Source organism: Diabrotica undecimpunctata, chromosome 10 (assembly GCF_040954645.1).
Source record: "Diabrotica undecimpunctata isolate CICGRU chromosome 10, icDiaUnde3, whole genome shotgun sequence".
In the NCBI taxonomy this organism is placed as follows: Eukaryota; Metazoa; Arthropoda; class Insecta; order Coleoptera; family Chrysomelidae; genus Diabrotica; species Diabrotica undecimpunctata.
The window spans coordinates 2,298,489-2,315,913 of record NC_092812.1 but is presented as its reverse complement, the minus strand read 5'-3'; the positions used below and the strand labels follow the sequence as shown (position 1 = coordinate 2,315,913).

The following is a 17,425-nucleotide window of genomic DNA, read 5'->3' as shown; positions in this document are numbered from 1 at the left end:
TATTAATAATTAAGCTAATTAGTGATTATTAAAGGATTCATAACAGAATATTATGGTATTATAAATTTTCCTTTTTTTATTTTATTTTATTTTTATCTCAATTTAATAAATTCTATTTAAAATTATAATTTAAAAATGATTTTCTTGATATTATTTCATTACCACTTGTTCGACCGTAAAGTAAATATGTACATTATATACGTAATTTTAGTTTGGCACCATTCTCCTAACCTTTGGAAACATTCTGACATCACCTGAATTATGAGAGTAACGCTATGTTCCATGAAATCTTCAAGACCTGAGCACTATTCTCATGAATGTTTAAACCAAGCTTTAGAATCTTGTAAATTCCAATTGAATTGGACATATCCTGGTATCCAGTTCGCCCTGGAGATAGAAACTAATTCATCTTTTCTATTCCTCAACGTCATAATAAAGAAAGGTCAATACCAAGGTTTTCATTACTCTGTTTACCAAAAACCCACCCATACCAACTGCGAGTGTAATTAAGCTCATTTATTATTTTTTTAGTTTATATAAATTAACCTATTCGTAAATCTGAGTAAAACACAATTTATTATAATAAAAAATGTATCTCGTATACTCACGTATAGGTAGCGCCGAATTTGGGACGTTCCATTTTCATTATAGGCGTTTCAGCTTCGATGTTCAGGACAGATTTTTTATCACCGAAAGTGGTAATCCCACGAACAATAAAGGTGTCGTTGTTGGATGTATTCATCTACAAAAATATAAGTAATTTAAAGAGTTTAGAATTATAATAATTTAATTTACAATATTTTGAATAATTCTATCATCAAACTGACATCACAAAGTTTTTATATTACCTAACAACTGATAATATTAGTTGCGTATATATATATATATATATATATATATATATATATATATATAAGATAACCTTATTTTCATATTAATTACAATATCCATACCTTTAAATCGATTTGATAATGGTGTTTATCATCCGTAGTGCTTAAATTGGCATTAAACCTGGTAAATCTATGCGAATGTTGTATACTTCCTAATAGTTCATATCTGTTGAGTGCTGTTGATTTAATTCGGTATTCAAAAGTTACGGAAGGGCTATTGTCCTCAGGAGTAAATTTCACGGAAACGGCTGAAGGTAACCGGCCCATCAAATCGGCATTTCCTGTTATTTTGAACAGTTTCTCCCTTAACTGAAGAGTGCCTTTAAAATCTCTTCTATCTCTCGACGGTTTGAGAATCGAGCAGTTGACGGTTATTGGAATTCTGAAAATCGAAAACAATTTATTAGTATGTTGAGGTTTTTATGTTTTCAAATACATCTTCTAAACAGAAGTAAATTACTACAATAAATTGATAGCAGGAATCCACAGTTTAAAAACAAACCAGGAAAAATGAAAGTTAATTTGAATTATATTAGATGGTAATAAAGAATGGAGTAAATATATGGAATGCTTCAACTATTTTGAATCACCTCAATGGTGATTATAAAGTTGTTTGAAAGAATTTTCAGTTAAAAAAACACTCCTCACTAGTTGTTAAAATAATCTTTTTTTAAAACGATTTATAGAGTGGAAATTGTAACGTCAAACAGCAGTTAAAAATGTAATTTTTATTTCAATAAGTTTGTGGCTTAATCCCATATAAACATAATATACAATAGGAAATACATGTGTTATAAGCTTATGAAAATAAGATTATAGAGAAATAGCCCGTCAATTTTAAGAAAAGCAGAGATTCATAATTGATAAGATTTTCGCAAACAGTTAATACAGAATTGTTACGAACACAGGTTGGGACTGTATATACTTTGTGTATTTTAGACAGGCGTATGATTCCATAAACAGGGAAAACTTATTTACAACCCCCACAACACTAGCAATTTCGGCTTAGTTAGAGATACCACGGCGCAGTGGACGAAATTTGGTTTACAATAGAACATTTCTGCCTTTGCGTGAATTTTGACTCCGCCTTCGAGCAGCTCCATGGTCAGGAGTGTTTGCACTATCTCTAATAAGAATGGTAAAACTAACATAAAATGAAACACAAAAGAAAGTCTCAGTACAGGTAAAGATCTCAAGGACCTTCAACGTAAGTGAAGCAAGCAAGCAATTTAATTAAACCCAGCCTGTGATATATGTTCACCCCTTAGAATTACGTTCAGGTATAACAATTTATTGGAGCGAGGTGTATTAACTCGAGTAAAACAGGAGTTACTCCACCCCGCTCCGATGCTCCAGACTCGAACCATCCCATTCTCCCCTATAGCACTCTGATGCGCGATAGGGGCACAACTATCAGCCAAATGCCCTTCATGTGCGAGTCCTGGGTAACAGAACTCCAACATGATTCCCTAACCGATTCAAATTTAGGACAGCATGACGCGTTTTATCCCTGTAATCCTCTAGTGACTTGTCCGCATATCAAAAATTTCTTGCTTGGGCCTCAAGCCTCCGGTCCTGACTACGTCTGGTTCGGAGACATGGTGCTCAACTGTTTGGGCCATATGTGCTCGGGTTTTTTTTTTGTTTATTTTTTTTTGTTGGCTTTCGCCGGTTTTATTAGAGTTTTGTTAATTTTTTTGTTGGACTAAGCCGTTTTTTATGTTTTTGTTAGTTTTTTTTTGTAGGATATCTATAGAAAAGGTCCTGTTGTGATTTTGTTGGTCATTACCTATTGGGACCCACACAGTGCGATTTGCAGTATTTGTCGACTACGAACTGTCCTCTGTTGATTTGTTTATTTTTCTCTCTGGGGTTTTTGTTTTCTCTCTGGTGATTTTAATTATTTCCTTGTTTGATTTTTTCTCAAGTATTTATTTTATTTTAGCTCAATACTTTTTATTTTATTGATTTTTCTCTTACTTTCTTTATTTATTTATTCCACTATTTGTTGTTTAGACCTTTTTGTGTTTTCGTCGGTGGAAAGCGTCGTATCTCATGATCTCTTTGTATGGGACTAGGATAATTTGCCAGTTTTGCGAACTTTTACTGGCTCTATCCTTCATATTTCCATCACTCTGACCTGTTATAGTTGAGGATTGAGAAAAACTGACCTTTTATCTACGATTTTGTTTCACTTACTTTTAAAACCATCTTCTCAAAAATCGGTACAAGGGCAAAACAGGCAATGTGTATGCTAACAGTTTCTTTTTACTGTGGACTTAATCTATTAGCCGAACTGAAATTACTCTAACAAGATATGTCTTATACTCATCATATTTTCGAATATTAATAACCTGTCTGATAATAATGATTTACAAATGTAATTCACCCATATAATATAGAGCTAACTATATGTTATACAGGCACATATATATTTTAATTAGCGTTTTTTGTTTTTGCTCGGGAATTAGACAAGTAATACTAAATGCTAATACCAAATACTAATACTAAATACCAACAAATATATTTTTTTTCTCCTTTACAGCGCATTTCATGTATATATATATATATATATATATATATATATATATATATATATATATATATATATATATATACTTATTTCCATTTTACAGGTAAAAGTTACTGGAACTAGCCCAATTTAAAAATGGTAAACCACAAATCGTCCTGGTGATACTGCACACGGAGTGTGCAGTATCTAAAATACCGCACCTGTAGACCACAAACATAGTAATTGAAGACTGGAGTGAGCCAATCACTATATTATCATTATACTGCCCTCCGAAGCACACAATAAAAACAAATCAATTTTCTGATTTTTAAATCACTTGGATTAATGTTCCTAGCGGGTGGTGATTATAATGCGAAACATCCTTTTTGGGGCTCTAGATTGATGAACCTACGTGGCAGACAACTACTTTAGGCAGTTAATATTAATAACCTCAAAAGTTATTTTACAGGTATCTATATATTGGCCAACAGACAGAAGAAAACTTCCAGATCTTCTTGATTTTTGTATATATGTAACTAAAGGTACAGCCGATAATCACCTAACAATTAAAGCATGCTTCGACTTAACATCCAATCACTCACCAATATTTCTCACAATCTTTTCTGAAAGAATTTATTTACCTAGACCTCCTACGCTTTATTCATCAAAAACGAATGTGACTTTATGTAAAGAAACCATTACTAATAACTTACATATACACTTATGTCTAAAGACAGAAAGTGATCTAGACACTGCGGTGGATCATCTCACTACATGTGTACAGAAAGCGTGCTGAGAATCCACCCCACCAACCAATACTAAACCTAACAAGAAGTTCTATACCGAGGCCATTATACAAACAATTGGAGACATGGCAAAACAATCGAACACCGACCAATAAAGCATCATTTAACAAAGCAGCAAAAGACCTGAAAAAAAGCTTAAGTTATCTAAAAATACATCAACTGCAAAATTTCTGAGAGATTTATCGCCATTATAAACCACAGATTACACCCTTTGGAAGGCTACTAGAAAATTGTTACGACCATAACAATAAGGCAAATATAATAAAAGCCAAATATATTTCTCGAACACTTGAACTACCTTTACTCTATTTTCCTGTGAGTTACAACCAGAGGGAAAGGAAAATATTCATAGATATATGGACTGCCCATACCAGCTGTTTCTGCCTATTAAACCTTTTAGAAAAACCGAAATTATTTACGCAATACTTATTACTAATAAAAAGAAAGTTTCTGGTTATTAAGCTGATTACTGGATTAGGATTAGAATATTTTCCTTCACAATGAAAAGTGGCTCAAATTATTTTAATCCATAAAATAGGCAAACCTTTAGAATCCGTAACTTCATATAGACCTATTAGTTTATTACAAATTCTTGATTAAATTCTTGAGAAACTAATAATAAAGAAATTAAGTTCTTTCATAGAAGAAAACTGCTTAGTTCCTGACAACCAATTTGGTTTTCGACAAAAACAGGCGGCAGTTAACCAAGTGCACAGAGTTGTTAATATCATAAATCAGTATTTAAAGGAAAATGTATATTGTTCTGCAGTCTTCTTGGACATCACACAAGCTTTTGATAAAGTATGGCATACAGGTTTGCTGTATAAAATTAAACACCAACTATCTCATCTGAATACTATAGGATATTCAGATCCTACATAACAGACAGATATTTCCAAATAAAATACGGTACGCTAGTAACAGCATTGGGACCTATAACTTCTGGCGTACCTCAAGGTAGTGTGCTTGGTAGTGTACCACTCTTATATCTATTATACACGGCCGACCTACCCACTTCTGAGCAGTGTTCCTTGGCAACATTTGCTAATGACACCGTCATCCTCTCGTCGCACACAAATTCGATCGAAGCATCTAGAAGGTTACATGTCCGCTTAAACACCATTCAGATGTGGTTAAGAAAATATCGAATCGAGGTTAATAAAAGTAAATCCAACCATTTAACCTTTACAACTAAATCTCTGACAAACGTCCACCTGTACAACTAAACAATCAAGATATACCGCAATCCGGTAGTGCAAAATACCTTGAAATTAATCTCGATAGACCACTTACTTGGAGAAACGAGAAAATTTTATGTATGTAATTAATTTTTGTTAAACTTCTAAATAATTATTTTTAGTGATTTTTTCTTGTAATTGGTGGGGTTAGATTTTCAATTTTTCTCTGGAACATCCTCAAAATTAACAAAAAAAAACTATTTTTTGGTGTTTTCCCCCATGTTTTCCCTAGAGGCAGAGGAAAACCGAGGTGAAGATGGAAGGATTGTGTGGCAGACGACATAAGATAGAAAAGTTTAGGTGAAGAAAACCCGATAAACAGAAATGAGTGGGGACGAAGAGTAAGAAACAGCTACCACTGAAAAGGGAAAAGCTGAGAAAGAAAAAGAAAAATTAATTTCTCAATTGCTGATTGTTGATTTAAGTATAAATGATTAATTCTTATTTCAAAATTGTCTGTATTTAGACTCTCACTAAAATTTACTTCATATTTGTATACCTCTTTAATTGGTGTATTCTTAATTTCTTTAGGTTTGTTGTATTGTGTGAGCCTTAGATCTTCGTTTTAATTTAATACAATCATTACAATTTAATACAAGAATTTTGATACAATAACCCAATTAAAAAATCATAATTGAAAGTTTCACTATCTACATAAATACATCCATTTTTTCTCAATCTCATAAATTTTTATCTCTAGCGGTACCATACCATTTGTTTTTCTCAGACCATTAATTATTCTTAAGTTAACTATTTGAAGGTCATCTTTTTTCTGGTTTTTTATTTGTAATTACATTGATCAATGACACATTTGCTCCCGAGTCATATATTTTATCGATTTCTAACGTGTCATTTAATAGTAGAACTTTTAACTTGATTTTTTTTATTTAAATGAATATGTCTCGGCTGCAATGACCATTGACACAAACAATATTGTGTACAATAATTACAATAAGCACATGTAACTAATTGCTATAGTTAATCTATAAGCTTAGAACCTATGACTAAAGAATATATAAGTTAAGTACATGGAAAACAAGGGGTCATATTCTGTTGAACAACTGAATGTTTTTCAAGAAACCAATTAGGTTAAAGACTTGATCGGGAAAGTTTAAAACGTCTTTGCTATTAGACTTAACTTTATGTTGCACTCTGTGGTTTTCGTACCGGGGATACTCGATCAGGATGTGTTTCACAGTTAATACACTTGAGCAGATTTGGCAATTGGGCGTCGGCTCGGACTTCATTAAGTATTCATGTGTGAATCGGGTATGTCCTATTCTTAATCTTCGGATGATAGCTTTTTCATTTCCAGAGATAGTTGAAAGTTCAAATTTTTGAACAGTCTGCCAGATCTCATGTAATGCACTCTTGATTGTGTTCCAGTGGGTTTGCCAGGTATGATACTGTTGTTGCTTAAAAATTTGCTTTATGTCATTATAGATTTGAATATGTTGGGCTTTTGAGGATTGACTGTTTACACAAGAAGCTTGCTTGGCTGTTCGTCTGCTTTTTCATTGCCGGGGATGCCGATATGGGATGGTAGCCAGATGATCGTGACATTTACACCTTGAAAAGCGAGTGCACTGTAAGTTCTATGAATTTCTTGAACTAAGGGTGCTGAGAGTATAGACTTTTTATCGATTGTAGTGACGACAGGAAGTCTGTGCATATTGCTTGTTTTTATCATCTGTTTTTAGTTTTTAAAAGCTTCTAGTATCGCATAAAGTTCTCCAGTGTATAATCTGCACAAATTCGGTAAAAATAATGATTTTATTTTTTCATCATATGTGGTAACGGCACATCCAACGCCTGCTTCGCTTTTGGAGGCATCTGTATACAGAATTTTTTTAAATTGGTTCTTACTTATGATTTCTTTGAAGTGTTGTCTTATGAGAAGGCTTGAGGTTTCATGTTTACTGTATTCTAATAGAGAAGTGATTGAATGTGGAATTGGTCTATTCCAAGGTGGAGTATCCGGGATTAGGATAACTTGATTTAACTTTTAACTTGATTTTTATTAATGGTAAAAATAAAAGATTTTTAGATTTGATTCATTTAAGTCTATCTCCAGTTGAGAGTTTTTGGCGGTTATTACTTTTTGTTATTTTCGCAATTTTACTTTTATTTCTGAAAATACAATAGCGAATTACGATAGATTAACTCCGGATGTCAGCAGTATTGCAGTCCAATAGTCCAGCCGATCAGCAGTTTCGACACAAATTGCAGACAGGTCGTCATCAATTAATTTCTTATTAATACTGTAAATTTCGATTTTAAAGCCAGTTGTAATTTTTTTAAAATAATTTGCTGTTCCTCTGTTAGCTGTACCTTTAAAAGGGCCTTTTTAAAAAGTAGCTTCGGGAGTGATAACCCTTAAATGGCGCATTCTTTGTATTAGTAAAAGAGTCTCCAGAAGATCCTCGTTGTTTTCAAATATTTACCCACTTTCGAAGCAATGTCCAGGAAAAACTACAGCTGTTTAATACACGGATTCCAGACAAATTCTCACAGAAACATATTTATAAAAAAAGCCGAAAAGAAAGAAGAAAAGAAATTTGTACCAAATAGGAATTCATGATCCCATATTTGTATAAAAATCTTATTTCTAATTCTAATATCATTTCGTAAAAAGTATCATGCTTTAGAATAATTAAATAAATAATAATTAAATAAAATTTAATAAAATTAAAAAAAATTTAATAAAATTAAATAAAATTAAATAAAATTAAATAAAATTAAATAAAATTAAATAAAATTAAATAAAATTAAATAAAATTAAATAAAATTAAATAAAATTAAATAAAATTAAATAAAATTAAATAAAATGAAATAAAATTAAATAAAATTAAATAAAATTAAATAAAATTAAATAAAATTAAATTAAATTAAATAAAATTAAATAAAATTAAATAAAGTTAAATAAAATTAAATAAAATTAAATAAAATTAAATAAAATTAAATAAAATTAAATAAAATTAAATAAAATTAAATAAAATTAAATAAAATTAAATAAAATTAAATAAAATTAAATAAAATTAAATAAAATTAAATAAAATTAAATAAAATTAAATAAAATTAAATAAAATTAAATAAAATTAAATAAAATTAAATAAAATTAAATAAAATTAAATAAAATTATATAAAATTAAATAAAATTAAATAAAATTACCACCTTGATAACGCTGACTATGCGTACGAGTCTAAAAAGTTAGACAAAGAAAATTCAAAAGTTAATGATTCAACCAAAACTGAGAGATTTGACATGCAGCAATGCCTTCCCACTCCACTCGTGCATAGTTCTGTTGCCTTCTATAAACGCCAACTTTGGACTTTCAATCTAACAGTTTACGACGGCAGTGACGGCACAACTTACTGTTACCTTTGGCATGAAGGTGTATCTGGAAGAAGTGCTAATAAAGTTGGCTCATGTGTACATAAATTTATTTGTGAAGCTATAAAGCCTGTTGTAAAAAGTTTGACCATGTACTCAGATATATGCGGTGGTCAAAACAAGAATACTCATGTAGCTGCTATGTGTATGATAGCCTTGCAAATGTGGTATTATCCCTAAAATATTACAATTCATAAAAAGATAAAGTTTAAAAGGAACGTGTAATACATTTCGCATTTGTTTATATAAAATATGTTTAATAATTCAAATCAAGGACATCAATAAAATAGCCTTGATTAGAATTGTGTAAAGTCGGCAGAATTATGAACACACAAATTTGTCGTAGGTTAGGTATGTAAAACTTGACCCACTAATGAACGACTGCTGACCGTTGCAAGGCCTATTATAAAAGAGACAACGACTTTTATCTGAGAGCAGAACTAAATTAACGTCAAGATAACAACTTGATGTAACGCGTATCATTTATTATGAAGTAGTCCCAGAAACGTCAACTAAGTAGTAAAATAAGTAATGTTAAGAAATAGTGTAAATTTGTGTTCTGAATAAATGGTTTATCAAATATAACAACCCCAGCATTTACCATAACCCCAACTTTTACCATACAAAATTCTCCTAACTTAGAAGAGATAAACCATAAATTTTTGGTACCGGGCCACACGCACATGGAGTGTGATACATCACAAGCCCTTATTGAAAAAAAAGAAAACAACTTTTGCTGGAAACATTCATCATCCTCATGATTGGGCCCAACTTATACAAAGCACTGGTAAGAAACGCCCATTTGTAGTGAAGGAGATGAATCAAGATAGGTTTTTTGACTTTGCTAAGCTGCTAAAAACCGACCTTCAGCAACGAAATGATGATGTTGGGCTAAGGTTAGTCAAAAATGAGCCTGGAATAATTTACTATAAGAATTCCTTAGACCGTAATCAACCGTTTCAATGCATTAGTTTTCAAAGAAGAGGCAAAGAAACCATTAACAAAATGAACCCTAATTTACTTTACTCAGGACAAAAATCCTATACCTAAGAAGAAATAAAATGACCTCCTCGACCTGCTTATATATTATTTATATTTTATCAGTATTTTACCAATTCTATAAAGACTTAACAACCTCAAATGAAGCAGAGTATACCTACCGTGATGATGTTCCTGATGAAGAAAATGAAGAAATAATGCAATCAAAGAAAGAAAGTAAATGTGAAAACCACGAAAAAAATTACAGCTGCCCAAGAAAATAAAGCAAAGAAACAAACAGGCAGGAAGAAGGAAAAAAATGTAAATACTAAATAAAATTTAAAAAAAATACTGATTCGTTTTTCATATCAGTTTTTCTTTATTTTTGTTATGAAATAGAATTTACTTGGTTTAGTATCACTTAAATGAATAAACAGAAGTTTTGTTTCTTGCTAATTGTTCTTGTATTAATATTTATTTAAACCTACTTTGGTCTCAAGAGTCCCATTATTATTATTAAATATTATTTTTTATGCTTTTTATAATAGTTTGTGTTATGCGTTAAGCGTGTTAACTTCATGTTATTTGTGCAAATTGTGTTAAGTCCATGTAAGAAAAAGTTTATTATTTTTTTATGATACTACTTTGGTTCGTTTATATTACATATTGATTATGTTATTGAGAGAAATAAATATTTAGTTGATCAAAAATATTTAAAATAATTTTGAAGCATACATTCTTATAAAAACTCCAAAAGTATAACTCGAACAGATTATTGCAAACTTGAAACGCTTTATCTCAAAACAGTGTTTTAGGACTTAACTCTCTTTGCACACAGAGCACAGAAATATTTTGTCAAAACATGTCATACGAAAATGATAACAGTTAAAAGTGTTTCTTAAAATATCTTTTTTATAATCACAAACTAATTCGTAAGTTATATGCGTATTTGTATTTAGCGTACTTTATCCAAAAGTTACTTACTTATCACCATTGAAGCCAAGCTGGGAATAAGCCAGAAGTACATTGTTATTCAATGTCGCATTTACCTCAACTTCTATGGGATTAATCTGGGTCATGACTTGAACCGTCGATCTCAAATCTGAAAGGAATACTTCTAAGCCTGCTTTTGTACTTTCCAGACCAGAGAATGGAGTTTCTAATTGGACCATCCCACGAAAGTCGTTCCCAGATCGTATCAGCCAAGATATTCGAGAATATATCTAAAGTAAATACGTAAGTTAAATCAAATCGCTTACTAAACTTTATTGTATAAGTAGTAAAAAATATTTAATACAAACAAGTATATACAAATTATAAAAAATCAGCTAAAAAGGTTACTTGTAAATAATTTTCCACTTATGTTTCTCTTAATGTCCTATTGTAAAATATATAATCAGAACTGAAAATAAAATAAAAATACCAATACCAATACACTGTACCTGCAAATACTTCAATTTGTATAAAATTTCTGAACTACACTCCAGTAATAATTATTTTAAAAGTAATATTCTGATTTGTTTATTGAGGTTGAACTTCTACCTTTGGCAATAAGCCTACATGTTTGAATTTACCTAAATGGACACTTTGACACTGCTCATGGAAATTAAGTTATAATGTACAAGAAATAAGTTTAAAACAGCATTTTTCTTCTTCGCATATTAAGCTTTAGGCATATTCTTGTCTGATCTAAAGGCTGTAGTTATTGCTTGACTTCCAGCATCTCGTCATCTTGGTAGCCTAGTGATGTTGGTTTTACTTCTTTTAATGTTCGCGTCCCATTCCCGTCTTGCGGTATTCTCTATCGTACAAGATTTTGTATTTTACAGAGATCTCTTATTTGGTTATTTGAGATTCTATATCTTAATGTTTTCCTAGCATTTGATCTTAAGGCTCCCATTTCTGACGTATTCTGATTGTTTCTGCTGTGTCTGCTCTAGATTCTATCGCAAGAAGTTATTATTAGTCTTCCACGTGATTTATATCTACATACTTTTCTACTATAAGAAACTTTATCTACTTATTTTCTTACATTTTTTTTTGTTTTTGTAGCTAGATATTTCTACTGCCATATATTCGAATCCCAAGATTTGTTTTATTATTTTGTCGTTAATTACTTTCTTGCATCATTTGGGCTATTTTTCCGTAAGGAAATATTAAATATTTCGCCCTAACTAATATTTTCATTTTCATATTATACCATGCGATCCATATGTATGAAAGAGATTCATTTTTACCGTTATTATGTACTATGTGAAAAAAAAACCTGCAACAGGTCGATATTTATTCTGAAATTGACAATTTACAGTATGAAAATATTATACCCCTCCAGCATCCTGTTTGAATTATAAGCATCCCCTTTTAAGAAAATTTTAAACAATAAAGGAGGTCGTATGGCACCTTGTTAGAAAGGGATTTTAGTCCTCTGTTCAGCAATATAAAGTTTTAAGTTTGGTGCAATCATAACTGAGAAAATTGATTTTTAAGTTGTAAAATTTTGATAATGTCTCTACCACAAAACTTTAGGTTGAATAAAGATAATAATGTCACACAATATTTAGAATGTATTTTTCAATGTACTTTACAATTAAATTAAATGTTCAAAATGACCACCATTCACTTCTTGACAATAACCGAGGCGATTTTGGAATTCTCGTACAACATTTTGTACAACCTCGGAGGTTATTTTGTTAATTTCTTCCGTTATCCTAACTTTTAAATAAGCAATATTGTTTGGTCTATTAAAATATACTTTAGATTTTAAATAACCCAATAAGAAGTAATCTAGAGGAGTCAAATCGGGAGATCTAGCCGGCCATTCGATCGTTCTACGTCTTCCAATCCATCTATTGGGAAAAACCTCGTTTAAATAATTTCTACTTATACGTGCAAAATGCGATGGAGCTCCTTCTTGTTGGTAGTAAATAGATCGATCTATCTCATTTGAACGATTAACACTAGGAAAAAATCTTCGTAATGTAGGCACTAAAAATTTAATCAAAAAATCTAGATAAACCTCACCATCAACTGTGCCGCAAAACAAATAAGGACCAATATTTTATTGTCAATGATACCTGCCCAAACTTTAACTTTTTAGGATGTTGCATGTGAGTCTCACACACCTAGTGATGATTTTCTCTGCTCCAATATCTACAGTTCTGTTTGTCAATCGTTCCATTTAACCCTTAACCACTGACATGCGGTATGCCATACCGAGCCGAAAATATATTTTGTTGTAAAACGTGTTTTATAAAAGATTCTTAGAACACCATCTGTGTACCTTCAAGTGGGGTTTAATTGTACCTGCTCTCAACTGCTGCAGTTTTAGTACACGTTTAATCTTTGAGCTACGTTGACATAAAGTTTTCTTGCGGTATCAAGTACCGCATGTCAGTATTTACGTTTCTATAGTTAAAAGCAGTGTAGTGTATTCTTTTGCTGTTAGTATGGCAGCAAGTTCATACAGTTGTTCTAAATTTAGCCGCAAAATTGTAAAGCTTTCAGATGATGATTTTGAGGCTGTTTTATTTCAATGGGCTGACGAAGTACCTAGTGATTTAGAATATTTTAGTGATAGTGATGTTGACGATGCAAGCGAAGAAGTATGTATTAAAAGTTCACACGACACCGGAAGTGAGCAGTCGGAAAGTTCTGAAGACGAATATTATTTAAATGATAATGGTAAGTCATATTTTTATGGCAAAAATCGTTTTAAGTGGTCTACTACATCACCTTCGAAAAATGTAAGAACTCCGTTACACAACCTTGTAACAAAAGTACCAGCTGTGCGGTCCAGAGATGTAAGAAACGAAACTTCATCATTTTTTTTTAATTTTCTTATTTCTGAGGAAATAAGAAATATAATACAAGAAATACGTAAATGGATAAATAATAAATTACGTGCAATTCGTGAAAACTATAAAAGAATAAATAGACCAGAACTAAATGAAATTGATGAAATAGAACTAAAAGCCTTTTTGGGATTGCTTTTATACTCATCAGCTTTCAAATCCAATGACGAAGATATAAATTCTATATTTGCTATAGATGGCACTGGTAGAGATATATTCAGATGTGTTATGTCAAAAGAAAGACTTGCAATATTTCTAAAATGTTTACGTTTTGATAACCCTCTGGATAGAGAAAAAAGAAAAAAGATAGATCCAACAGCAGCCATTAGTAACATATTTAATATATTTATATCAAATTGTCAAAAACTGTATTTCGTAGGCATATGTGTTTGTATTGATGAAATGTTGGTCGGCTTTAGGGGAAGGTGTAGGTTTAAAATGTATATGCCTAATAAGCCTGTGAAATATGGCATTAAAATAATGTGCCTGACTGATGCACGAACAAGTTACTTAAACAATGCCTATATATATGGAGGCAAGGACACTGACGGAACTGGGTTATCTGAGGAAGAAAAGAAGATGAATAAACCAACTTAATCTGTTTTTCGGCTTGCTAAACCTATTTATGGAACTAACCGTAATATCACAGCTGATAATTGGTTTAGTTCTATAGAATTAGTAAAGCAGTTAGAAGTTAAGAAGTTAACGTATGTGGAAACCCTCAAGAAAAATAAACGGGAAATCCCTCCGGAATTCCAGCCACACCTATGTAGGCAAGTAAATTCAACTACTTACGGATTTACGAAACAATTATCCCTAATTTCCCATGTGCCAAAAAAATCGAGGGCTGTTTTACTTATTTCTTCGATGCACCATTCAATAGGCACGGATCAGATTACTGGAAAACCAGAAATTATAGCTCATTATAATCGTACAAAAGGAGGTGTCGATACTTTAGATGCCAAGTGTGCCAAATATTCTGTAAAACGTCGTTCTCGCCGATGGCCACTTACTATTTTTTACCGCATCATTGATATAGCTGCTGTTAATTCGCATATTGTATACCAATCACTACAAGAAGATAATATGGAAAGGCTAAACTACACAAAGGAGTTGGCGAAACAATTAGTTTTACCCCATCTACAAAGAAGACTCGAAAATCCCAGAATCCCGAGAGAATTATTATGTGGTATTGAACGAATACTAGGACAAAAACGCCAAAAAGAAGCAGATTTTGAAGAAAGGCTTGAGAAAAAGAAGACGTGTTACTTATGCTCAAGTGCATTAAAGCGAAAGACTTTTTATGTGTGCTTTTCTTGTGGAAAACCAGTGTGCTTACAGTGTACAAAGAAAAATTGCGGACCTTGCGCGCAAAATGACTAGTTATTTTATTGTAATTTTTGGTTATTGTCAGGATTTTGTATATTAGTTTCTCATTAAATTTAAATCATTAGTCTGTTTCTTTTAACATTATTTTACCATTTGTTAGTCACAAGTAATCAATTTTTCTTGTAATTTAGATTATAAACGATTTTGTAGTAACGTCCACCATTTTTTTAAATATTATGCATGCATTCATAATATTCTTGAAAAAGTAAAGTTTATTTTACTTGTAGCAGTATATTATGCTACAGCAATGTGAAGAATCATTCCGTAGTTGATATAAAAAACAAATACAGTGATATAAGATAAATTCATATTAAAAACAAAGGAGAATAGGCAACGGTATGACATACCGCATGTCAGAGTCTACGTCCTGAAACATCCACGTCAGTAGTTAAGGGTTAAATGAAATTTCGTTTCATCAGAAAAATCTATTTTGTTTATGAACTGCAAATCTGCGTTTATTATGTCCATCATCATTTGACAGAATTCTTGCCTTCTATCAGGATCATCTTCATTTAACTCCTGAACTAACTGAACTTTGTAAAGTTGGTATTATTCTTTATGCAAAACTCTCAAAATAGATGATTTACTTACATCATTGACGGCGGCAAGTTCTCGAGTTGTCTTATGCTACTTTTCCTTAATCTCTAGAAATACATCCAACTTTTTTTCATCACAAAATTTTACATTTCTACCTGGTTTTTCAATATTTTTTACATGTCCAGTATAAAAAAACTTCTTTTCAATTTTGCTAACTGTAGACTGCGAAACTTGTTGACCGTTGTATTTATTATTAAACATTTCACAAACCTCCTTTTGAGTTATTGTTTTATTACCACAACCAATCATAATAAAAATGTCTATTCTTTGAGTCTCGGACAAATAAGCCATAATTCAATTTAATACGCGCACAAATATTATACTGACGTCTTTTAGTAACTTTAAATACCTAAATGACAGCAGCCTACTAGATTCATATCAATTATTTATTTGGCTTTTTGACTAATATTTTATTATCTTTAAAGTTTATTCCCTAATGTCTAGCAGAATTCCCTAAATACCTGATTGTTTCGAAAGTATATTTTAATATACCAGGCAATATTGCTGATTTAAAAGTTAGAATAACAGAAGAAACTAACAAAATAACCCCCGAGGTCATACAAAATGTTTTACGGGAATTCCAAAATCGCCTCGGTTATTGTCAAGAAGTGAATAATGGTGGTCAAGTTGAACATTTAATTTAATTGTACAGATCAATTTTCGCAGTTATGATTGCACAAACTCAAAAAACTTTAATTGCTGAACAGAGGACTAAAATCCCTTTCTACCAAGGTGCCACACGACCCCCTTTGTCATTTAAAATTTTCAAGAGGGTGCTTATAATTTAAAAGGGTGCTTGAAGGGGATAATATATTCTTACTGTAAATTGTCAATTTAAAAATAAAAATTAACCTGTTTTAGGTTTTTCTCCCATAGTACATACACAATATTGCTAAAAATGAATTTATTCCATACATATGTACCGCATGTTATACTAAGTTATATAGAAAAAAAAGCAGCTAATAATACTGAATTTATTATAAGAATTTTTTGTCTACATGTCTAAGGGCCTAAAACATTATCAATTTTCTATTCGTTTCAGACTAATCCGCTCAAATCGCTACGATAAACTTATGGTGTATGGCAACGGTGCTCAAAGGGTCGATCTCGATCGACCAGTCGATCGCCAAAGTTTTTGAAGTCGATCGCGATTCTCGGAGAAAATACGGAGACTGTCCTGACTCACGACACGTGCACGATCGAAATAATTGTAATGCTATCTCTTCACCCAAAAGTTGCGATAATACCGATTTGGCATATCAAAATTCACAGATAAATTATGGCACATTCATTCAGCAAATTCAGAACTTTCCCAGGATTTAAACAACTTTTCATCGTTGAAAAAAAGATAGCTGCTCATATGAATTATGTTTATTACGAGACGGAGCTGCAAGCACTTCACAGCGAGTTTGAAAGACGCTTCGCTGATTTTAAAAAACTGACAGATAATGTAGCATTCATTTCTAATCCATTTTCATGTCAAGACGTGGAGAAAATAACCACTGAAATATCTGTTATGTTCATTATGGAGAGCATTTCCGTCCAAAATGAGGTACTAGAAATAATTTCGGATATACACTTTAAATTCAGAGCGACCGATACGAAATTTTGGTCTTTCATATCGTCTAAGAAATATCCTTCTTTGAGACAAGCAGCTCTGCAGCTCACAGCATTCTTTGGATTAACATACTTGAGTGTGTCTGCATTTTTCCATATTAAGATAGTGAAATCAAAATATCGTAATCGGCTAACTAATGAACCTTTCTCTTC

General features: G+C 31.5%; 1 protein-coding gene across 2 annotated transcripts in view; it reads right to left on the bottom strand.

The window, feature by feature from the left end:
- The window catches only part of Apoltp (Apolipoprotein lipid transfer particle), a 1,459,665-nt gene that overhangs the window by 907,009 nt on the left and 535,231 nt on the right, over positions 1-17,425 (bottom strand). For both annotated transcript variants that reach the window (XM_072546518.1, XM_072546519.1), the window contains exons 28-30: positions 10,803-11,041; positions 954-1,272; positions 609-742 (exon numbers count right to left, since the gene is read on the bottom strand). In XM_072546518.1, coding sequence (XP_072402619.1) covers positions 609-742; positions 954-1,272; positions 10,803-11,041 — 692 coding nt within the window. The remainder of the gene's footprint in view (positions 1-608; positions 743-953; positions 1,273-10,802; positions 11,042-17,425) is intronic.